The sequence below is a fragment of the Aspergillus flavus genome, chromosome 6, assembly GCF_009017415.1.
Source record: "Aspergillus flavus chromosome 6, complete sequence".
Classification (NCBI taxonomy): Eukaryota; Fungi; Ascomycota; class Eurotiomycetes; order Eurotiales; family Aspergillaceae; genus Aspergillus; species Aspergillus flavus.
In genome coordinates this window covers 830,904-852,647 of record NC_092410.1, presented here as the reverse complement: position 1 = coordinate 852,647, position 21,744 = coordinate 830,904, and the positions used below count along the sequence as shown (strand labels likewise).

Sequence of the window (21,744 nt, the reverse complement as noted above, 5' to 3'; positions counted from 1 at the left end):
TCCTTTTTATTCTATACACGCGGGTCCCGGGATTAAGAACAAAGATAGAGAACAACGACAAAGAATAAGCACCAAATAAGCTCTAACCCAACATGGGCCTATCCGTATCCCTGCGTGCGGATACAATCCGCGACCTCCTTCTAGGAGTCTCATCAATCATGACCTGGAAAACACTAGCACTCGTCCTGGCAGTCATCAATCTGAAAAACCTCCCACTAGTCTGGCACGTAAGTATACGCATCCTAAACCAAAACAACTACACCAAGAACCATCCCCAGAAAAACTCCACAAACCCCCTTGAAAAAATGTTACCCCGAACTAACCCCCGCGACAGCTCCGCATCCTCCACCACCTCTGGTGGAACATCCGGCGCAAGCCCGGAGACCCCCATTTCCCACGGGGCAAAGCACTAGTAACACACACGGGGAAACCCACACACCCAGTGTTCGTGCCATACGCGATCACATCCCGCACCCCCATTCTAGAAACAGACTACAACTTTCACAAGTCCAACAGCACATATTTCTCAGACCTGGACATCTCGCGGACGGCGCTCGTCACGCGACTCTACACGCCCGGTCTCCGAGTCGTGAGCAAGGAGCTCGATGTCGAGCTCGGTGAAGCTGCGCGCCGGGAGGGGAAGAAGCCGCCTGCGCACAAGAACATGTATGTTGCGCTGGGGTCGGTATTTTGTTCTTTCAAGAGAGAGATCAAGCCCTTTGAGCTTTATGAGATCGAGACCAAGGTGATTGCGTGGGATCAGAAGTGGATGTATGTCTTGAGTTTCTTTCTCAGGCCGGCGAAGGCCGGCGGGAAGAGGACGCTTTTTGCTACGGCGGTTAGTAAGTATGTTGTTAAGAAGGGACGGCTTACGGTTCCGCCTGAGAGAGTGCTCAGGGCCAGTGGGTTCTTGCCGGAGCGGCCGGAGGGCGATGTCTTAGTGGTTCCGGATAGTTCAGTCGAGGGGTCTGGGGTTGGGACGCCCGCTGGGGAGGGCATTACGGCTACGGCTGGGGTTGATGGGGCGTTGGTGAGGGAGGTTTTGAAGGTTAGTGAGAGTGATATTCTGGAGACGAAGTTGGAGGAGGAGAAGAAGGCGAATGCGGAGTCATGGAGTGCGGGTGACTGGACTTGGGAGATGATTGAAGAGGAGAGACGACGGGGGTTGGAGGTGGTGGAGGGCTATATTAATATGGATGTGAAGCTACATGATGAATGGGAGCGGTGATAAGTCGTCTTGATATAATGTTTTACGTTCTCGTCTTCCGGGGTTTCTTTGTATCATGTTTATGTTCTGTATAGGTCGCTCTCGCATAGACTAGAATGTATAGAACGCAGAAGATTCAACACACAAGCTAGTAATATATCAGAATGATCCATCATATCAACACTCTCTAACATCGTGATAACATACATCTCTCTCCAACCACCCATCCCTCCCAGATCCATTAAACCCCCTAGAATAGAACCCTCCCAGCTTAAACCTTCTGCTGACCACAAACAGACCTCTGGAAATCATAAGCAACTACCGACACAATTAGCCCAAAGTCCTGCGTTTGAAGCGCTTCTACGCGACGCCAAACCTACTGTCTTGGTCCCCCTTAGAGCACTTCCCACTGTTTCCATCATTCCCGCCCATACACTGTCTCATTGCCGCCTGGAAGTCCCCTCTTTTACAGAAACAGAAAATATCGATTCCTTTGCAAATTTTCACCTCTTGTACGCAGGCAGCCTGGATCCTTTAGTTAGTTTTCAATACTATGTACGATCTATAGGAACGAGGAAAGAAACATACGAGACACGGGGGAACATTCTGGGCCATGACGGCGGCCACCAGGGCTGTGAGAGAGACGGCGAGGGAAAGCTTCATTTTGGTATGGATATTTGTCGTGTCCTGCAGTACTCGCATTACAGGTGTGAAGCTGATCTTTATAGTTTGGGAAGCTGAGCCTTCCTTATTTTAAACCCTGGTATAGATAACCCTGGGGATAGGTTTACTCCTGACTATATGCCATGCGAACTGCCAGGGACGTGCCCTCCTAGCGTCTTGCGATGCCCAGTATGTATCGATAGGGAGACGTTTTTGTGGGGACATTGGGATGTAGCTGCAATAGTAGATGCGAAAAGCGTAATTTAAGGCTGCACGGATACCATGTATGGGTCGCTGTGCAATACATGTCACATTGTCAGGGTTTTCTGCAGGGGTGATTGCTGTTAGGACCTGTTTTTTTCTATGCACTGATAGAGCTGGAGGACTGCGAGGTAGATGATTGTTGTGTGTTATTTAATTATCTGATAAACATAGATAGCCATTATATAACTGTGCATCAGGTGACTCCTCAGATGACTGACATATACTGGGATGTTTAGTCACTGGGCTTTCATAAGGGGCCTTTTTGGTTGATTTGGGGGAGGAGGGATCTGCAAGGGATGCTTGTTCTATTGGTTTCTTTCTTTTCTTTTTTTGATCTTCATGTATCTGTAGGGTAGGGGTGTTAAGGTTCCATGGTGGTAGTAGTGGGTATGAGAACTAAATTGATTGTATATCGTAGAATTAATAAAGAACGAAATAAACCCCGAAATTTATGTTCAACAATAGCAGATGAAGAACAGTTTAACTCATAACTCCATAGAACCATAAACTCAGCTCAATCCATTCAGTTCTTCAGCCTGCCTTGTGAGTCTTTCCCGTTCAAAAAGCTGTTCAAGTATCCAATGCAAACCCTATAAATTCATGTCAGCCAAACCAGTGACGCAGAGGACAATATTCAAGTATAGGAGGGAACTTACCCCGAGCGAGTCGTATCCGCAAAAGTTTCATGGTCAGGCATGACATTCTTCCTGAACTCCGGATCCTCCCAGACCTTCTTGAAATCCTCGACGTCCTTCATTACAAACTGAACGATATAGTCATGGTCGGAGAGCTTCTTCGACATCTGCAGGTATTCGGCATGTGGACGGGCGGCGCTGAAGTTATCGATCTGTGATATCAAAGTCACCTAGTTAGCATGCATATACCCATGCAACTCTCACAGAAGTCAAGAGAGGTGAATCATAAACTAACCACATTATATTCCAGAATACCATATTTCTCCAAAAAAGGCGAAGCCTTCGGCGCATGTACTTCACAGAGGTGATGATGGAGCTCTTCCTCCGTCAACCCAGGCTTGCGATAGCCATTGATAGTGATGACGATCAAACGCTGATTAGTCTCCGACATAGCTGGCGTTGGTTCAAACAAAACTCTGCACAAACAAGTGATAGGTGATATGTCTGTCGGTCGGAACACCCAAGAATGTACGGACCGTCTGGGGAGGCAGGCCTTTTATTTAGGAGTCGTGCAGTAACTTCCCCCTTGCGTCACATATGTCTGTCCAATGGAATTACGACCACGATTCTGGACTCAATTTCAAATGTCTAAAATTCCCTTGTATTCGGTTTCGGGGTTGCATTCATAGACAGTCATTGGGGTCTTATCAATTGGTCGGACAAGTCCGTTCGAGCCAAGAGTGATTGTGGTTGCATCGGGACGACGCTTTCGGAAATACCTAGGTGCTAGCCAGCCACTTGTCGTTTTTATTGGGGCGATGGTGGGTGTTTTCTGGCTCTGTGAACAGTAATCGGGGAGATTGGGGCAATTGCCGATTCATAATTGCTCGTGTGGTGGTAATGCTGTTCATTATCTTGATGGATTGTGCATTGAGTAGAGGTGAGGTGGCGATGCGTTGCATGGACTTGTTGCTTGTATTAGATTTAGGCTTTGGGGTACCACGCTTTGGTTTACTTTCGTTCTTCTTCTCTTAAACTCTGATTATTGGTGGTATTTGCTTTTTAAAAGCCTGTTTTTGTTAGTATGTGTCGCATTGCATTGGTATAAATAAATTTATACAGCGAAGAGAAGTGGTCCGTTGTATACTGCCGCATTTGGAAAATGTACATGCATTTATGCATAACATTCATTAGGGCTCAGGTCGAGAATGTATGTCCAAAGTCAGTAAAATAGAGTAACTAGTGTCGGTATAGATATCTGCAAAACGCAGCAATCTAATATAGCAGGAATCCTATTCACCTCTACATAGCGTCCGATTACACCTGGACTTGATCAAGTAGCCATGAAGAGTATAATTTTGCGTACCATGCTACATAACCCAATTATCTTTAGAGACTCACATTTCCGCTTATGGCAGCGGTATTAACTAGACATAGTGACTACTTATAGGCATTATTCAAGTACCCAACTGGTACATTTCATTCACACACGGAATCTGACAGGTTATAACTGTCAAAGTCAAATTCATTTGGGCCACTTTCTAAAGAAATAGAATACCATCTACTAGAGAAATTTCTTATAATGTGTCTTACCATTCCACAGTCACTGCAGCGTTGCAGAGCTTGTTGTCGACTGTTACATACCAGAGGAAGACCACTGCACCGACTAGTGTAAGGCACTAAAGTTTGAAGAAACCTGTTATCCATTCTAAACGTGTCATTATATACAATCAACAGCTATGCACATCATTCATATATTTCGTAACCTCACCTAATGCTCAAGACCAATCCGCAGACCACCATTGAAATCCCTAAAGTCGCCCCTCAGGATCTCAATACCATCGCGCCTGACTTCCTCCACTAGATCCTTAACTTTAGGCGCGATGCTCTCCGGTGAAAATCCGTAGTGCTCATATATCTCCTTTGAAGGAAGACTCTTCCCAAAGCTATTCATCGACACCGACGCATCAGCATAGCGTTCCCATCCGTAAGACGGATACGCCTCGATAACAACAGTGGGCTTTCCAGCACGCGGCTTCAAAACCGAATGCTTGTATTCGCGCGACTGCTGCTCGAAAAGCCTAATGCAAGGGAAGGAAACAACCCGTGATTTGATACCGTGTTCCTTGAAAAGCAACTCCCGAGTCTGCATTGCGAAGCCCATCTCGGACCCGACTCCGATTAAAGTCACATCGAAATCGTTGTCCTCGACGAAGACGTAGGCGCCCTTAAGTGTGCCCTCGCGCGAGGAGTATTGCGGGTACTGGGTCAGGCCTTGACGGGAGAGGGAGATAATAGTAGGCGTCTCAGTGGCCTGGATGGCGGCGATGTAGGCGCCAGCTACTTCTTCGGCGTCGCATGGACGGATGTAAAGAACATTGGGCATGGCGCGGTAAAGGGCAGCAACGGCGACGGGTTGGTGCGTAGGGCCATTCTCGCCAACACCGATGCTGTCGTGAGTGGCGATGTGGATTTGTTGGAGGCCTTGGAGCGCCGCCATGCGCACAGCGGCGGCGGCGTATAAGTGGAAGACAAAGTATGTGCTTGTCATGGGGATGAAGGTGCCTTTGTTGAAGGCAGCTAGTCCGTTGGAGATGGCGCACATGGCGTGCTCGCGGATACCGTAGTGGATGTATCGACCGCTGTAGTTTCCATTCAGGCCGCAGGCTGTTCGGAGTTCAGGCTAGGTTTCTACGTTAGTATCATTGCTTTGAGGAAAAAAGGGAAGACTGGATGTTGTATGCTCACAGATTGGAAGTCAACCTTGTTTTTGTATGCGACATTGACCGAGGGAGTCAGATCCGCTGTACCGACTAAGAATGAATTGATATTCTGTCCAAGGGCGTTGGTAATGACGCCGGCGGACTTTCGTGAGGCTGTGGATGCAGTAGGCTGCTCTTCTTTGCGAGGAATACATTTGGACCAATCCTCAGGCAATTTCCCCATGACACGGAGCTCGAATTCAGCGGCCAGTACGGGGTCTTCCTCATGATACTTCACCAGGGCCGCTTGCCAGCTCGCCTCGTGGGCTTCGCCACGGCCAGGGATGTCACTGAAGAAATCGTAGACGTCCTGGGGGATGTGGAAGTGCTCGTCGGGGTTGAGACCGAACGACCTCTTGACGTTGGCCACTTCATCGACTCCGAGGGCAGCTCCGTGTACGTCGGCCGTGCCGGCCAGAGCAGATCCGAAGCCAATCGTGGTGCGAATGTTGATAAAGGTTGGCTTGTCGCTCGATCGAGCGGCAACAAGGGCGTTTACGATGGCTGATGTGCGTTAGCAGAGCTGTTACCACCAAGGTAAAGGATCTCCGAGACCTACCAGCAACGTCCGAGTCTCCATTGTACACATCTACCACGTTGTAACCAGTAGCTCGCATCTTGGTGTTGATATCCTCGGTGTTGGCAACGTCCGCGGTTCCGTCACACGTAACCGAGTTGTTGTCAAATATAACACAGAGATTGTTTAGCCTCCAGTGACCAGCGAGGGAGAGTGCCTCGAGACCAACACCTTCCTGAATACAAGCGTCACCGACCATGCACCACGTCATATTATTTACCACCTCGTGGCCAGGCTTGTTGTATGTCGCGGCAAGGTTTTTAGTGGCCATGGCAAGGCCAACTGCATTGGCGAGACCCTGACCGAGGGGCCCGGTTGTGACCTCTATGCCCTCATTCTCAATTTCGGGGTGGCCAGGACAGACCGAGTCGAGCTTCGTTGAGTGGTAAGACTTCAGCTGCTCGAGTGTCATGCTCTTGACGCCAACAAGGTGCAGGAAAAGGTACTGCCACAAGCAGGCATGGCCTATCATGATTCCAGTTAAACTACATATCGCTCGGTGTCTATCGGTGCAGAGGACATACCGTTCGAAAGAACAAAGCGGTCCCGGTTGAAGTAGTTGCAGTTGTTTGGAGAGTACTTCATGACATACTTCCATAGGGCAATACCAATGGCAGCCATGCCCATGGGAGATCTGCGACGAGGTCTAGTTAGCGCACGCTGCGAACACTAGAATCCCGGAAGAGGATATCGGCTTACCCAGCGTGGCCTTCGCCATATTGCTGGCAGATATCAGCAATGAAGGCTCTGAAGACATTCATCACCCGTTGATGCTTCTCTGGGCTTTCTAGTCTGAGGTCATCGGCAGAATTCCCATTGCGGATGGCTGAGACTGCCTTGACCGGCAGATTCCCGGCAGGCTCCTCGAGGAGCTCCAGCGTAGGTGCCATGGTGCAAAGGTCGGGGCTGACTGTGAGATTGGAGAAGTTGTTTAAGAGTAGCGCTTGGTGATAACCAAGTTATAACTGACTGGAGGAAGAAGTCGAGCGGACTGCCGATTCTTATACCCAAGACATCATTCCATATCCACGGCATGCCCTGGAATCAACGCATTGCGTTGATACTGGATAGTGACGGTTCGAGATCGAGACGAAGCCATAGATGATCTAGCTCTGGCAGTGTCAATAGCAGAGAATCAACTCTATAGAAAGGTGAGTCTGCAAAAAACTGCTATTGCAGTAGGGTGGATGTGGTGGTCACTCGCTTCGAGGCCAGTGGCCCTCGTATCGAGGTTCCACCAGCAACTCTTACAAGTTACAGTCAAATGTAATCTGCACAATTAGTTTGTTTGGTACCGCAGCTGCTGGAAGTGTAGTTGTAGGACTGTGTAGTTGGGATTTGATAAGTACAGCCATATATATCAGGCTAATCAATGCCATTATACAACTGGCGTTGCTTTGGTGCTGTTCTTGTTCCTGGTTGACACTTGCTTAAAGATAAGTATATAAAGGACTTAGATCTACAGCAGCCCGGTCAAAATGAAATTTTACAAATAATAGTAATGGGCATGCACTAGATAGTAGAACCATATATATAGTCCTTAATCTATACACAGTATATCTACCCTGTTTAACTATCTGGATTCGTTATCTAACAGATCAATTAGATTACCTAGATTGCCCAGACTGCACAGATTGCTTAGATTTCTTAGATTTCTTAGACTATCTATCAGGTTCACTGCCTCCTGTACCAGGTCCTAAGCCGGGTTTTGACCCCTAAGTCCGACCCCTTCCCCCCCAGCCCCAGGGTTCAGCACAGGTGTCAAAGGTAGGTCCCCGTACCACCTTACCTACCTCATCTACCTCAGTAACCTTAGTAATCTCAGTCATCACATACATCTCACTTATCTCTTACCTATCTCTTGTCTACCTCACCTTTCTAAATAGGCTAAATACACTGAATGACTTGAATTACTTAAGTAATTTAAGTAGACTGAGTACATTAAATAGATTTGTTGAGCGGGCGGTCGATTTAGACAGCCATAAGATCTATATAGAGTGAGTACCCTTGTTGGGATAGGCTTATTCATATAATTTTGACTATACATAACTCCACATGTGTGAGGGATATCACCAGGGCCCGATATACCACAAGACGAAAAGGCCACATAGTTCTGATTCTACCCTTCAGGATGCCCTGGAGTCGCCTATATAGCTTCTCGCCGTTACACCATGGAATGAATTACCCTGGCAAAATTTACACACTTTATTGCTACAGCTCATTCCTGCCACACCTTTTTGAGTTCAGCAACAAGCCCCCTAGCAGGGAATTTACTAATCCTCAGCATTTTTTCCAAAATACGGAGCAACTCGCCCCGCATCTCGGGCGACCGAACGAACTGACCAACTTAGTTTTTGTCAGCCAGGACAGCAACGAAATCAAGGAGAGACGCTTGCGACTTACCTCCAAACAAAGCCTGTACATTAACAAAGGCCATTGCGGATTCATGGTCCTGACAGGCTTTGGCGATGCCGCAGACCATCTTGACACATTCGCTAAGCTGCTTATCACGGAGACAATAAGCGTTTAACCCCCCCATCGTGGGTTGGTTCAGCAACACAGTGGCTCTGGCGAAATTGTACATCTGCATAGCGCCTGCATGACTGGGCGGGTGAATCCATATAGGCGGGAACACAGTAGTATTTGAGGCAGTATCCGTGGCGACGGTGACAGGCTGGTATGAGGCAGGGAGGGCACGGTACCAATCGTCGAGTGCGTAGAGCAGTCGGTCTCCCTGCTCAATACTGTGTCTTGGATCATGATTTGACGTCTCACTAGAAGCGGCGTATGCGACGCACTTGCCGCAAATGTAGACTATCCTTGTCGCGAGTTCATCCGCGTCAAGCTCCTCGAGCCCCTTGCGAGCTCGCCAGAAAGTGAGGGTTGGTCGCCCTGCCCGGAATGCTGCCCAAATATCCTGCCTGAGCCATGCCCACCACACAGCTTGCCTCAAACCATCTACAGATTCGCCATCGTTGTCTTGAGACCGTTGTATCCAGAAGGAGCCTCGCAGGTGTTTCTCCCAGTCACCGCTGGTTGTGGCGCTGTCGGCGTCGAACATCTCGTACGTGCTGATCATGGTGGCTGTCGCCAGTATCTCGTGCGAGTCTGCATAGGAGGGATATAGTAGTGTCTGCGAGAGGTATTGGAGCGTTTCATAATAATACTGTGTAGCCATGTGGGCTGGAGCAGGGTCTGGTTCTGATGGCAGGCCAGTCGCTGCTGCCAGCGAGGTTGGAGAATTCACATTTGGAGCATTCACATTTGGAGTCGCATGGTCGCCTGGCACATCTTCACCAGGCATATGCATGTGACCGAGCGACATGTGTTTAGCTCCAACTGCGAGTATTGACTTCAAGAGTCCTGTGTTCCGTAGTGCAAGATGGGGCACGACATTGCTGAAATGCCGAGCGGGATCAAACAAGTCTAGGATTGGCCCAACAACTTCGATGTAGTATCGAAAGAACTTGACGTCGGTTTCCGACAATTCTATCCTACTTGTTGTGTTCCAAGGTTCAAATACCTGTTGATAGTTCAGTAAAGGAGGTTCGATCTGCTGCTGCTGCTCAGAGTGCCTGTTGGATTGCTCAACGTGGGCCTCAGGGCATTCAGGAGCTGGTGACTGTCGACGAGAGAGGACAATCTCGGGGAATTTCCATCGTGAATCGCCCGTTGATGCATCGTTCAGCCGTTGAATGTTGCTGATAGCATCTCGTGCTAGCAGGTCGTACCACTCAAAAGGAGAGATGTTGAGTAGGGAGATCTGGCTAAGGGAAAGTGGGGAAGCCGAGAAGCAGGGATCAAGGCTGGACAGTCTCTGGTCACCGGCCTCGTTCAGACGGTCATTCTGTGGTGTCTCAATCGAGCCGTCAGGGTGTTCAGTAGGACCTGAGTAGGTCACCTGACGATAGTACGCCGCCGAACCAACACTCGGCAGTGCCTCCTGAGACCTAGCTTCCCTTGAATCCGATTGCACCTTTGGGGACTCATAGTCGGCTCGGGCTCCGGCTCCCGTTGCATGTCGCTCATCAGCGACCTGGGCATAGCGGCAGATTCGATCTGACTTGGAGCACCGAACGCATGTGGGTTTACCATCGTCGCATTTCACGCGTCTCTCCCTGCAAGTGAGACTGTCATGTCATGCGTGTAAGCGAGTTTGATGTTCGCTTAGGGTGCTTTTGGATTTGACTGAGCTCACCATCCTGTCCTGGTTCTCAAGCCACGGGCTCGCGACGGCCTAATGCGGCGACGCTTGGTCCCGGGGCCCGTGGTAATGCCGTCGGTTGTTAACTTTCGCGGCACGGTGTTAGGATTGTCCATTGAGGCTATAATGTTGTGTGGTTTCGTCTCGAGGGCACTGGCCTACTAAAATATTCTCGGCATTGATAAAATTACCCCCGCGTTAGCCAGACCCACTTCGAAGGTATGGGGTTAGCGTTAGCGGGGAAAATAGGACCACTAAAGCAGTTTGACTCGCACAGTCGGCTCATAGCGCAAAGGCTTCATCTGGACTGTTAAGCCAAGCGAGCTGAATGCCAATAGTAATGGGAAGGAGGTGCGTGGCTGAGTCCCGTTCAGAGTTAACTGGTCGATTTAGCTCCCCCTGACCCGTGGGTTTCCCTTGACTAGGGCTAAATGGGTATAGTGTTGATTGGTCAGCCTACCTGCCTGCCTCAAAGCTTATATATGTGAGCGCAGACTAGTACAAAGTCTTTGCCTTTGTATCCTAGTCTTTTGTTGACACTGTAGCGGTTAAAGCTCCTGAATGCGCCAGGGAACCTCCTTGTCACACTAGAACCCGAAACCTGAAACCCGGAGCGGGTTATGGTCAGCGGGGAAGCCGATCAACTCTAGTCCCGTTCACTGCCTGCATTTTAACCACGATCATTTGGATCTGATATTAATACAGTAGGTACTGTTGGTAAAGAAATAGTAAGCCTGTACGCTGAGAGGATAGCATGTAAAGGCAAGGCTAGAGAGATGGCGGACTCAGCGTGCTGAAATTATCCTCGCAGACAGCCTCGGGTCGTCTAAATTCTACCAAACGTAAATCTCTCTCATGTTTAAGTACATTCTCAGACTTTTTGAATCCCTCGGACGTGAAGAGAAAAACGAGCCAACGAGTCATTATCAAGCCAATACCTGCCATACATGTTGACAAACTGCGCAACGAATCGAACGATACAGCAGGCTCGTCGGTCTACGGTCTACCGTGATTCTATCACAATGAGTATACCGAAGACCGACAAAAGCAGAATTAGCTAGAGTGTACTTCTAGGTAATGCCAGGCTGGACATAACAACCACTCAATGTTGCAATTACCTCATCTCATCAGGCCTTTGAAAGCTTCCTTTGAGTACTCAAGTTCCAGTTCTTTTCGAAGGGAGACTCGGGGCCAACAGACCCTTCGTTGACATGAGTCAAGGAGGTCCAAAAGTGCGAGTCGCTCATATGGAGTGTGTACACACAACCCCGCTACTGAATATCAGCATTATGCGATAAGCGGTGGTTCCAGGCTAACTTACCCCCAGATAGACAGTTTAACGAGGTCATGTTCGCTCCATAATCGTTCTCATCAACACACCTTGCAATTCCACAAATAGTGCTTACAGAAACTGCCAGCATATGCTGTGCTGCTCGATAGTCATCAATGCCACCGGAGGGACGATGCAATATGACAAGAATCAGGGCGAGACTATGGATTTGTAGAGCCGCAGCATAAGGCGGTGAATTCACCCAAATCGGTGGAAAGATTTCGATATTGGATACCGAAGGTAGAGGGCTATATTCTGGCGGCAATATTTCACGCCATTCCTGGAGTAGGGAGAGCAGCTTATTTGCCCAGTCTAGACGGTGCGCTAAGTTCGTAACTTTCTCTTCTTCTTCTTTCGATGCATAGTTGATACACTGGGAAAGTAAGTAGATGGCGCGCGTTGCGAGCTCTGAAGCTGTGAGCGAAGATACTGGTTTCCTAGGGTTCCAGAGACTAAAGACTCGACGTCGTTCTCGCATGGCGATCCAGATATCCTGTTGAAGCCAAGCCCACCAGACGGCTGACCGGAGTCCTCCGGATTCTCCATTGTTTTCCTGGAGTTTTTGGATCCAGAACACACCTTTTATGTGTCTTTTCCAATTTTGGTTTGAGCCATTGATCATTTCGTAGGTGCTGATGAGGACGACTGTCGCGATCATATCCAAGCTCCGCGCATAAAACGGGTACTGCCTTGCTTTATTTAGATAATAAAGAGCCTCCAAGTAGTATTCAACCGCAAGATTGCGGTCAACTATATCTTCTCGGCGGCCCGAAATGTCATCCTTATCAACTGATACGCGAACCAAATGCTCTTTCTCACTTTCCCCCAGCGTGATATGGCGCGCAGAAAGGGCTAACAATGCTTTCATCAAACCCGCATTCCGGAGCGCTATGTGCGGAACCGTTGTTGCAAAATGCATTTCTGGGTCATAGAAATCCAGCAATTTGCTTGAAACGCGCACAAAATGCCTGAAAAGATAATGCTCTAGGTCCGAAAGAGGAATTGGGTCCTTTGAGGTCCATAACGAGGGCGCGTTAATCGCAACGGACGCAGTGTCGCTTGGTTGTGGGACGATTCCCTGTTCAATATCTTTGTCTCTTTGGAGGGCAGCAATATGAAAGGTCTCCTGTTCTCTTAGTGTGCGAGAATGCAGGTTAGAAATGTTCCTCCGGTCTTCTCCATTCTCGGTCCGGTTGCGAGAGAGTTCCGACAGCGACAGTGGAAAGCCACCATCACCATCGGTGGAGGCCTTTGCCAAACACTCGAACCATATCGAGGGCGCAACCCGTGCTGTCACCGAGCTTTCTGTGTCTGGTGAGAGTACATAGCTGTCGGAAGATTTGGGAGTGGGAATTACAACATTTTCGCACGTGCTTGCAGTGGGCGCCTGCTGTGCCTCCACGTGAGGGCTCCCTTGCCGAATAGGCTGCTGATCTTGGTGGCAAGAGTCCACCAAAGCCTGTGGGGAGCTGGTACTAGGGTTGCTCCCGTCGTTCTGGTCTCCACTCACGTTTTCTAACGAAGACTCGAACATACCTGGCTGGCCAGCAACGTCACTACGATGCACTGAATACTGAGGCGCGTAGACACAAGGGCGCTGCCCCTTTGCACAGGGGCCGCATTGGGGATGAGCCTGGTCGAGTTAGATATATGTCCTCGCCGTACCAATTTGCGTATTCATGGAAGGGTACATACTTCATCGCACTTGACATGGCGGCGCTTGCAGATGAGACTAGGGTTAGGTGAGAAACCTGAAATGGTCCAAGATCTGGGGAAGGGAAAAGTACTAACCAACCAGTAGTAGCGCGAATCCCCCGCCCTCGGGGCTTGCGTTTTTGCCGAATTCCTCCCTCTACCTTGGCCATTACGCGAAGACAAGGAAGAAGGATCGAGTCGAGGTTGTGAAGTGAAGGTGTGGGGAAACTAAGGTTGAAGGCGAGAAGTGATTATGGCAGAAATTCGCGTGCCATCGGAGCCAAAATGTGGGAAAAGACGTGATACTCTGTCCCTGTACCCTACGATGTAAATTCTATAGCATGTAGATATCTACATCGCCAATAATGCTCGTCGCAATAGCCCGGCGTGGTCTCGATGCGAGGTTCCATTTAACCCCACGTTGAATCGCTTCGAGGGCCCACAGATCATCTTTGCGCCCTTGGCTGGTTGGTTGCATTATTGTCACGGCGCAAAAAGTGATCTGGAGTAGCAGTTCTCTATTACTACCCGATTCGTCAATGGACTCGCGCGACTCCAGTCTATGCAGACACTGCTGTATGCATTTCGGCGGCATCGGAGTCGTCCGGCAGGATATAAGGCCATGGTAGATCTAAAGAGGAACCCTCCCAGCCCAAAGGCTTCTCAATCCTTAAAACCTCCATAATTCTTGCACCACACAAGCAGATCCTCAACAATGCCTCCAGAAATGCTCGACACCACCACCAGCAGCGGAAACAGCAGCAGTGCTGTAGCACTAGCCCAAACGACCTCCGATACGTCACCCACCTTCCTTAACACCCAGCCAGGCCCAGATCACGACTGGAGAATCACCTTGAAGGACAAGGTTATCGCCATCACCGGTGCCAACAGGGGTATCGGCCTAGCCCTTGTAGAGGTCTGTTTAGCCAATGAAGCTGCAGCCGTCTTTAGCCTGGACGTATTCGAACCTGGCGAGGAGTTTGCCGCCCTGCAGAAGGCCAACCCGAAGCGCTTATCATACGTCCACTGCGACGTCACCTCCGAGGAAAGCGTCAACACTGCAATCGATGCTGTCATCATCGCACGAGGTGCCATCCACGGCTTCATCGCAAACGCCGGCATGACAAAGCACCAGCCGGCATTCGACTTCACCCGCGCCCAGCTGGACCAACTATTCAATCTCAACGTCTTTGGTGCCTATTTCTGCGCTACTGCCGTTGCTCGCCGGTTTATTGAGCTGGGAATCAAGGGATCCATCGTCTTCACTGCTTCCATGACATCCTATCGCCCCAATCGGGCAGCGCCCTCGGCTCCCTATGGAGCTACCAAGGGTGCCGTGCGGAATATGACGCATACGCTGGCCATGGAGTGGGCCAAGCATGGTATTCGCGTCAACTCAATCTCGCCTGGTTTTATAAAGACTGCTATGACCTACTTTGTGGATCAGGCCCCGGACTGGGACCTCAAGATGCAATACTATGGCGGCATGCCGAGGTTAGCAGACCCCAAGGAGCTGGGTGGGGCGTATGTGTACTTGCTTTCTGATGGTGCTTCATACACGACTGGTATTGATATTCCAATTGCTGGTATTGTGGGAGCGTGGTAAGGGACTGTGATTATGATAACGATGAAAGATATCCAAGGATAACGCGCATATCGCGATTTAGAGTCCAATTAGATGACGTTGATACTTACTTGTATTGATTCCCACTGGACATAGAGTAGATGCAAATGCAGCCGTCTAGCCTCTTCGAAGAACTCTGAAGGCCAAAAATGCCATTTCGAGAAGCACGTGGATCTCCATAACACGTGCTATCTGCTTGCGTAAAATTCACGCGGCCAGTCTGGAAGCTTTGTGTTAGGTTGGCCCGTCTGCAAATAGTGGATAGACTTCCTGCAAGCCAGATAATCCACTACTGGCAGTGGTTGGGATGAGCGATAACTGCCTATTGGGAGAAGATAATCATCAAGCATTCAATTCTCGCCCAAGAAGTCTTTATCTTTTTGCAGATCCCTTAGGGGTTCGACGTCTATGTCTTTTGAGCCATCCTGCTTTATGTGCCACATTGGATCTAATTCGGGCTGGGGTGTAGCAAGTTCCTGCTCAATTAATCAATCAATCAAGATTGTAGTAACCTGTTACTACCTAACTATTGGACCTATTTTGCGACCCCTCAACCATCGCCTTCCACATCTGTTCCTGCGTTTGTTGTTCCTCTTGGTCCTAGCAATCCTCGCCGTCGTTATATAAATGACTCATATATTCATGATCCATATTGCCTTTCAGCATCCAAAATGAACATTCAACACACTAGAGTATCGTTACATCACTAAATGATACCCTCCCGCAAACGGCGCCGAAACCAAATATGCAAGAACAAAAACACAACCACGCCCACCGCCAGCATCGCAGAAATAACTGAGAACCCCATGATATACTTAGGACTATCATCTTTCGGGAACAAATACTGTTGCAAATCCAGGTTAGCCTTGCACCCCCAAACAGGTATGCAACAAATTTAGTGAGATAACCTACCGATCCATAGATCTGCGCCAGATTACCCAGCGCATTCACCATAGCTAAGGCAACACCTCGAGCCTGTGGATGCATTCCTGCAAAGGCAGACGAGGCGTATGCTAGTGTACCTCCATTCGTGGCCCAGAGACCAGCTGCCATGATAACTAGGAGAATATATCGGGCTGTGAAGTTGTATATAGCACAGACGATAATGGAACATATCAGGGAGACTGTTAACCAGCTAGCAATGATTAAGCCACGCCACGTGGGGACTTTGTCGCTGTAATAGGATGTGATTCCGGTAGCGAAGAATGCTACGCCGTAAATTGGGACGGTTAGTAAGTTGACTTTCTTGGTGGATGCGTTTCCGAAAAGTCCTTCGACGAGGGTTGGGTAGAAGTAGGTCAGGGTGCTTGAACCGACGATGACCTGTGGCGGATGGTATGGTTAGTAACTGGGGATTGCAGATGTGAGCTAAGAAAGGAGGGCTTCGACGAACCATGTATCCGATTATGAACGCCCAGGTGCGCCAGTTTTGGCATGCCACCTTACAAGCTTCCAAGGGACTCAGGTGTTCAGTATCCTCCGTGGTGGCGGTGACATTCTCAGTGGCTAGACGTGCTACAGCGACTTGCTTTTCGCGCTCAGAGAAATGTCGCGACGTCGCGGGGAAGTCAGGAAGGATAAATAGGGAGATAATAGCGAAACCAACAGTGGCAGCGCCTTCAATAATAAATAGCCATCGCCAACCACGTATACCATGAACGCCTTCAAGGCCATCGACAATACCAGCGGCGATCAGGCCGCCAAAGGCACCCGATAGAACAGCCGCTGAGATAAACACACCGAATCTCTTTGACTGTTCGGTTTGTTTGTACCATGATGAAAGGACAAGTAGCACGCCGGGAGCAAAGCCAGCCTCCACACATCCGAGAATGACCCTAAGGACTACCAAGTGGGTGAAACTTTTGACAACAGCCATCACGCAAGTCAATGCGCCCCAGATTATCATGATTGACGGGAGGAATACAGAGGGTCGGGATCGGCCCAGAACGAGGCTGTAGAGAAGGACAATTAGTGATCGTGATGTTAGGCTGAGGGCTGAGTACTGATGATAGAATTGTCATACTTGCTAGGCACTTCAAATACCACGTATCCGATGAAGAAGACGACCAGGGCAATCGAATATTGGTTGGACGTCAATTCGAGATCTACCTCCATACCCGAGATCTTTGCATTGCCGATACTGTACACAAATGCCCGTTAGCCCTTAACAGAGGACACAGACTCTAGATTTAACATGCTGCCACTTACTTGGTTCTATCAAGGTAGGAAAGGAGGTACATGACCCAGATGGTGGGCAGAAGGGTGAGGTCAACCTTCCTCACCAACGCCTTCTCCTCCTCCTCGGTGAAGGAGGCTGCCTCGTTATTCACATGTTCAATCTCATGAGAGGAGATGTCCTTCATTTGGCCCTCAACGTCGGATAGGTCCATAATGGCTTGCTGGAAGGGCTGAGGGTTGAAGAAGTAAGGAGTAAAATTGTCGCTTGGACACGAGCCTCCTTACGGGTGTTTATGTTTCACCTCCCACCCAGGATATATGATGTTAGGGCTTCCAGTTTTGGAACAAGGACATTTTCGACTTTTAGCTCATCAGCCCAGCCGCCATGCTCCGGATTTACTACTCCGTATATCCACCTCCGCAACTTCTCCACAGTCTGGGAAACCTTGTGCGAATGTGGCGTTGGGGGACATCGCATCGAGGCCCATGTGGAGCTTCTTGCCAGCGCCAATCATGCCTCCCAGACCGCTTCTTAAATGACGAAGATACAAGCACCTCTCAACGATGACCATATCCTGTCAGAAGGGACTAGTGCCTCCGACCGAAACGGTAGTATTTACCGTCTTCAACAGCCGAAGTCCCAGGACGAAGATTCGACATCTATCTCCCACTTTCCACTTCATCTACACTTAACAGCTAGGCTGACCGATGGGATGGGGATATCCCATCGGGGGTGGATATAGGACTAAAAACAGGAGGAGATCTATGGGAGAGTGGACATCATAAAATCCCAACATATGCTAAGAAATGTATGAGTTCCTTTACATAGGTACCGATATTGTGGTAACTACAGAAAAGTTTTAGAACAAACAACGAAAGTGGAAAGCACATATCCAACGGCGATTTCCCACAGTTTAAATCGCTGCACAAACTGGACCTCCTAAACATAGCCTAGAAACTGATTCCATAAGCACCATATCTCAGAAGGCTTTATGCATCGTTACTTTTATTCTCAGCCAGATCAGCCGCCATTCCATGGATATACGACCGACTAAACATATCTATGATTTGCTTCGGTACCGACAAGTCATAGCTCAGACTTCTTCAGGTATTCCAGTATGCTAGAGAAGATGAGTGATACCTCTATCGGCCCATCGGACCAATTTTCCAACTCTTCTAACAGCCACTCGTGATATGTAGGATTTACACTTGGCAAAACTACAGAGAGGATGTCACATATCTTGCCGTCGTCATACGGCATACAGTCCCAAAGCACGATATCGTCTAGGTCTACTGCAAGGATTAAATCGTCGCTGGTTGAGAGCCGTTTCAGGCACTCCTGGTAAGAGTCCTCAGTAAGACTTAGCGTGAGTGTACGAAAAGTGGCGTTCTCGTCTTCTCCGAAAACTGAAGCGATCCTGGCATCAGAGTCAAAGGGCACAGAGTTAACATCGAGCTGAAATTCGGACTTGATAGTGGAATTTTTAGGGATCAATTTATCATCCGCCACCTCGATCAAGTCAGAGACAATTTGGTCGCCGTTATTGATCTAAAGAAAATAACAGAGACTGAGATTAGCAAATATAAGTAAAGGGCTGAGCTGCCTACCTCGATGGCAAATTCTCCGCAGCCAAAATTGATGAGAAACCGGTACATTTGGAAGTCTCAAGCGGGAGGTGGGATGTTTAGGTAGGTAATGGATGGTAATGCTGAGCGGGAGAAAGGTGAGGGAGGTGGAAGGGTTCATTAGGGCTCTTTCAAAGAAAAGGGCTCCTTGTTACCTGGAGGATGTACTCACTGATATGAAAGTGAATGAATGACCCAACAGGATAGATATGACTGGCCTTTCTGCTCAGTGCTAAACATTTGAATATCCAGTGCACAAGATTGTAACAGTTTAACCCACTCAATATGTTCTCAGATGCCTAACTGTAGTTTGTAAACATGAAGCCTACAATATAGAATTGCCCAGAATATTATACAGGACAATCTCAGTGTGATTTGTTCTTGAGCGAATTTAAATGTGTGTATAGATACAGGTGGTCAATTACTCACTGGGCTTATTATCCCTCTTCAGACTACATTATATGGGTATCATCCTTAATAGATGATACTGATCGTTAAATTGAAGACCTATATTCATAAGGGACTTGGTTATATTAGACAGTTGTAACATTAATTCAAGGTTGCAATAATACAGTAGCCTCTCCAGAATAGACACATCTATGACCGGATGAAACACTATACAATTAATCAGAACTTCACATAATTATCTATATAGCCTCACATACCCTCAACTTGCGGAAGGGGTTCTCCCCTCAACAGTACCAACAGGAAAAGACGCACCCTCACTTCCAGGGACCTCACGCGCACGACTGAAGAAAGGGCTCGACACATAAAACGGCCTCTCCCCAGCCAAACCCTCATTTACACCCATGGAATCACTGACAGGAAGATTTCCCACAAGCGCCAACATCCGCTCCCTCAACGCCGAATTCTCCATCAACCTCCCCACAGGCTTCAACTCGCCCTTATCCACAAACCTCGCATCAGCTTCACCCTCAAGCACCTGTTCCGGGCCCAGAATCCATGCCCTTCCAGTCCTTTCACACCGATCCTGCATAGCTGCAGCACTTAAATTGATCATCTCCTCCCAAAACTGCCCTTCTCCCGGTGGCACGAAACCTGCGTTTTCTAACATCTGAATAGCACCCGCTACCCAATCTTGGCAATTGCCCACCCCGAATTCGGGGATATTGGTATCATCGCACCCGAAGTTAGTTAGGAGGCTTTCTGCTTGGTTCTTCTGCTCGACGGATGTGAAAGTAGTGAGTTCGCATCGGCCGCGTAATACAGGGTCGTCTTCCAGTGGTTGAGTGCGTGGATCGTAGATGAAGTCTGTGTCGCTGGGGTTGCGAATGTGGTGCATTGAGCAGGTGAGGGATCCGATCTTGTACACGGCGATGCCCATGTGTGACGGGCCATCGCCGAGTGTGGCGTCGCCGCGGCCGTAGATGTTGACCGACAGAGCATGAGTCGGAGTTGCCATATTGTAAGTAAATTTATGTATGGGCTGTGGTGTAGCAATGTAACTGTTTTTATAAAATTGGAGTGGACAGATAAGGCTGAAGTGAAGCACTTGGCCTGAAAGCGGCTACCTGCAGCTAAGACAAATGTGGCCTGAGAATACTAGTAGTAGGCCATTCGATTAACGTCCTGTTCTAATATTCGGTTGCCTGGCGTTGTATCAAACCACGTGGGGTTCTCAAACAAAAGGTATATACCCCAAGGCTACCATTAGAACTTATGGAACAAAGCAACGGTGATGGTAGGACGCGTAACAGGACTACAATGGTTTTGCAAAGTTCCATCGCGGAATCTACCTAAATAAAGGGTATTTGCCACAGACATATTAATAACTGCAAGCGTTTAGCATAGAGTAGCGGAATACTCCGAAACAAGCAACGATGCGTTTCCTCTTAACTCCATGGCCACCCGGTTCGATACTTGTCTTTAGACGTACTGTCATGTTTATTCCTAGGTGGTTACCGTATTGACGACAATCTACCTACAGATGATCGCTCTGAACATTCCTTTCAGCACTATATAATCCCTCCTTGAACTATTCAATCAGTTCTCTTTACTCAACTCTTCTCAACAGAGACTGGGACTCTTATAATCAATCAAAAACTGAGCACGGACTACAAAAATTACACTATGACCGAACACAGCAATACCTGGTAAGAATACCAATCCGTAACACATGATCTATATCGCTAATAGTAGCAAGTTTGATGTCCTTCCAGGAGCGTCGAGGAGATAAGCATATCCATGGTAGTTGTGAGAGGCGCTCTAGTCCCCAAGGCCCCACAGCTTTGATATTCTATATCCTTGTTTATGTTCATTGTCCTCCAGATTAATATGAGTCTGACTACGAGGTGTGTTATAAGATGTGCGAGATACATTATGAGGCACCTCATGTGAATTATACTAGTGGAACAGGAGAGGAAGGAGAAGAATATGTCAGCCTTGATGAAATGGAGCAAACTTGGAAGGAATATGAGGTCTATGAGATGGGTATTGGTAGACTGGGGATCGCAAGTTTGCATCAATGGAGTGACCTGCTCAAAGCTTGATTGTGGATCGTATGTGAAAGAGCAGGATAATGGGCCCAACGTACTGAATACTACTAGACAATGGTAACTGATGCCTAAGGTGGACATTATGTTAGCGCCAGGCATGCAGTAAATACCTCAGGTCATTCATTCACTTCTAACATTTGAACAACACTGTAGCTCAACTCTTGGTTTCTTGAACACATCTCGAAATTCATCTTTAAGCGTGGTACTAAACCTCTTAGTCATTGCAACGACAGCGATATCTTTAAACCCCGGAAAAGGTATGTGCAGATTGTCGTCTATCGTATCGCTGTTACAACCATGAAAGCTGATTTCCACCATGGGATCGATTCCCTCTACTAACACTCTGTGTCATCAGATCTTAATCAGTCCCCAAGACCTGAAGACCAAATCCCACACCACAATCTACCAATCCCTCGCTTTCAACAAACGTCTCAGAATTCAAGTAAGCATAACACCAAGTCTG

The 21,744-nt window shown here is 48.4% G+C and overlaps 11 protein-coding genes across 11 annotated transcripts; 3 read left to right on the top strand and 8 right to left on the bottom strand.

Annotated features, from left to right (window-relative positions):
• Window positions 1-92: 92 nt before the first annotated feature.
• F9C07_8157 (uncharacterized protein) lies at window positions 93-1,228 on the top strand (the record flags this gene model as incomplete). Its single annotated transcript, XM_041294196.1, has 2 exons — window positions 93-227; window positions 335-1,228. 2 exons carry the CDS (start codon window positions 93-95, stop codon window positions 1,226-1,228), a joined length of 1,029 nt encoding a protein of 342 aa, XP_041149506.1.
• Window positions 1,229-1,478: 250 nt separating this feature from the next.
• Window positions 1,479-1,870, bottom strand: F9C07_2235323 (uncharacterized protein; the record flags this gene model as incomplete). Its single annotated transcript, XM_071509969.1, has 3 exons — window positions 1,479-1,525; window positions 1,588-1,732; window positions 1,796-1,870. The coding sequence occupies 3 exons, from the start codon at window positions 1,868-1,870 to the stop codon at window positions 1,479-1,481; spliced, it is 267 nt and encodes an 88-aa protein (XP_071367699.1).
• A 647-nt stretch (window positions 1,871-2,517) lies between these two features.
• F9C07_2285915 (EthD domain-containing protein) lies at window positions 2,518-3,350 on the bottom strand. The gene is made up of 3 exons (XM_041294209.2): window positions 3,065-3,350; window positions 2,791-2,981; window positions 2,518-2,724 (listed from the first exon to the last, which is right to left on the bottom strand). The coding sequence occupies exons 1-3, from the start codon at window positions 3,218-3,220 to the stop codon at window positions 2,658-2,660; spliced, it is 414 nt and encodes a 137-aa protein (XP_041149507.1). The 5' UTR covers window positions 3,221-3,350; the 3' UTR covers window positions 2,518-2,657.
• Window positions 3,351-4,370: 1,020 nt separating this feature from the next.
• F9C07_2285914 (putative dihydroxy-acetone synthase) lies at window positions 4,371-7,117 on the bottom strand. Its single transcript, XM_041294241.2, has 5 exons — window positions 6,808-7,117; window positions 6,633-6,742; window positions 6,091-6,573; window positions 5,518-6,035; window positions 4,371-5,452 (listed from the first exon to the last, which is right to left on the bottom strand). The coding sequence occupies exons 1-5, from the start codon at window positions 6,996-6,998 to the stop codon at window positions 4,541-4,543; spliced, it is 2,214 nt and encodes a 737-aa protein (XP_041149508.1). The 5' UTR covers window positions 6,999-7,117; the 3' UTR covers window positions 4,371-4,540.
• A 1,100-nt stretch (window positions 7,118-8,217) lies between these two features.
• Window positions 8,218-10,794, bottom strand: F9C07_1737534 (Zn(II)2Cys6 transcription factor). The gene is made up of 4 exons (XM_071508358.1): window positions 10,773-10,794; window positions 10,307-10,692; window positions 8,512-10,226; window positions 8,218-8,454 (listed from the first exon to the last, which is right to left on the bottom strand). The coding sequence occupies exons 2-4, from the start codon at window positions 10,426-10,428 to the stop codon at window positions 8,327-8,329; spliced, it is 1,965 nt and encodes a 654-aa protein (XP_071367698.1). The 5' UTR covers window positions 10,429-10,692; window positions 10,773-10,794; the 3' UTR covers window positions 8,218-8,326.
• A 645-nt stretch (window positions 10,795-11,439) lies between these two features.
• On the bottom strand, window positions 11,440-13,507 carry F9C07_8153 (uncharacterized protein; the record flags this gene model as incomplete). The annotated part of the gene is made up of 4 exons (XM_071511736.1): window positions 11,440-11,513; window positions 11,634-13,101; window positions 13,179-13,275; window positions 13,434-13,507. The coding sequence occupies 4 exons, from the start codon at window positions 13,505-13,507 to the stop codon at window positions 11,440-11,442; spliced, it is 1,713 nt and encodes a 570-aa protein (XP_071367697.1).
• A 545-nt stretch (window positions 13,508-14,052) lies between these two features.
• On the top strand, window positions 14,053-14,943 carry F9C07_8152 (putative short-chain dehydrogenase; the record flags this gene model as incomplete). Its single annotated transcript, XM_041286959.1, has 1 exon — window positions 14,053-14,943. The coding sequence occupies one exon, from the start codon at window positions 14,053-14,055 to the stop codon at window positions 14,941-14,943; it is 891 nt and encodes a 296-aa protein (XP_041149510.1).
• Window positions 14,944-15,627: 684 nt separating this feature from the next.
• Window positions 15,628-17,513, bottom strand: F9C07_1737457 (vitamin H transporter). The gene is made up of 5 exons (XM_041294218.2): window positions 17,170-17,513; window positions 16,985-17,101; window positions 16,355-16,913; window positions 15,874-16,284; window positions 15,628-15,805 (listed from the first exon to the last, which is right to left on the bottom strand). The coding sequence occupies exons 1-5, from the start codon at window positions 17,349-17,351 to the stop codon at window positions 15,668-15,670; spliced, it is 1,407 nt and encodes a 468-aa protein (XP_041149511.1). The 5' UTR covers window positions 17,352-17,513; the 3' UTR covers window positions 15,628-15,667.
• Window positions 17,514-18,226: 713 nt separating this feature from the next.
• F9C07_2285909 (uncharacterized protein) lies at window positions 18,227-19,093 on the bottom strand (the record flags this gene model as incomplete). The annotated part of the gene is made up of 2 exons (XM_041294219.2): window positions 18,748-19,093; window positions 18,227-18,688 (listed from the first exon to the last, which is right to left on the bottom strand). Exons 1-2 carry the CDS (start codon window positions 18,793-18,795, stop codon window positions 18,227-18,229), a joined length of 510 nt encoding a protein of 169 aa, XP_041149512.1. The 5' UTR covers window positions 18,796-19,093.
• A 339-nt stretch (window positions 19,094-19,432) lies between these two features.
• On the bottom strand, window positions 19,433-20,188 carry F9C07_8148 (uncharacterized protein; the record flags this gene model as incomplete). Its single annotated transcript, XM_041286962.1, has 1 exon — window positions 19,433-20,188. One exon carries the CDS (start codon window positions 20,186-20,188, stop codon window positions 19,433-19,435), a length of 756 nt encoding a protein of 251 aa, XP_041149513.1.
• Window positions 20,189-20,606: 418 nt separating this feature from the next.
• On the top strand, window positions 20,607-21,620 carry F9C07_8147 (uncharacterized protein; the record flags this gene model as incomplete). The annotated part of the gene is made up of 3 exons (XM_071511735.1): window positions 20,607-20,637; window positions 21,134-21,284; window positions 21,539-21,620. 3 exons carry the CDS (start codon window positions 20,607-20,609, stop codon window positions 21,618-21,620), a joined length of 264 nt encoding a protein of 87 aa, XP_071367696.1.
• Between the last annotated feature and the right edge of the window lie 124 nt (window positions 21,621-21,744).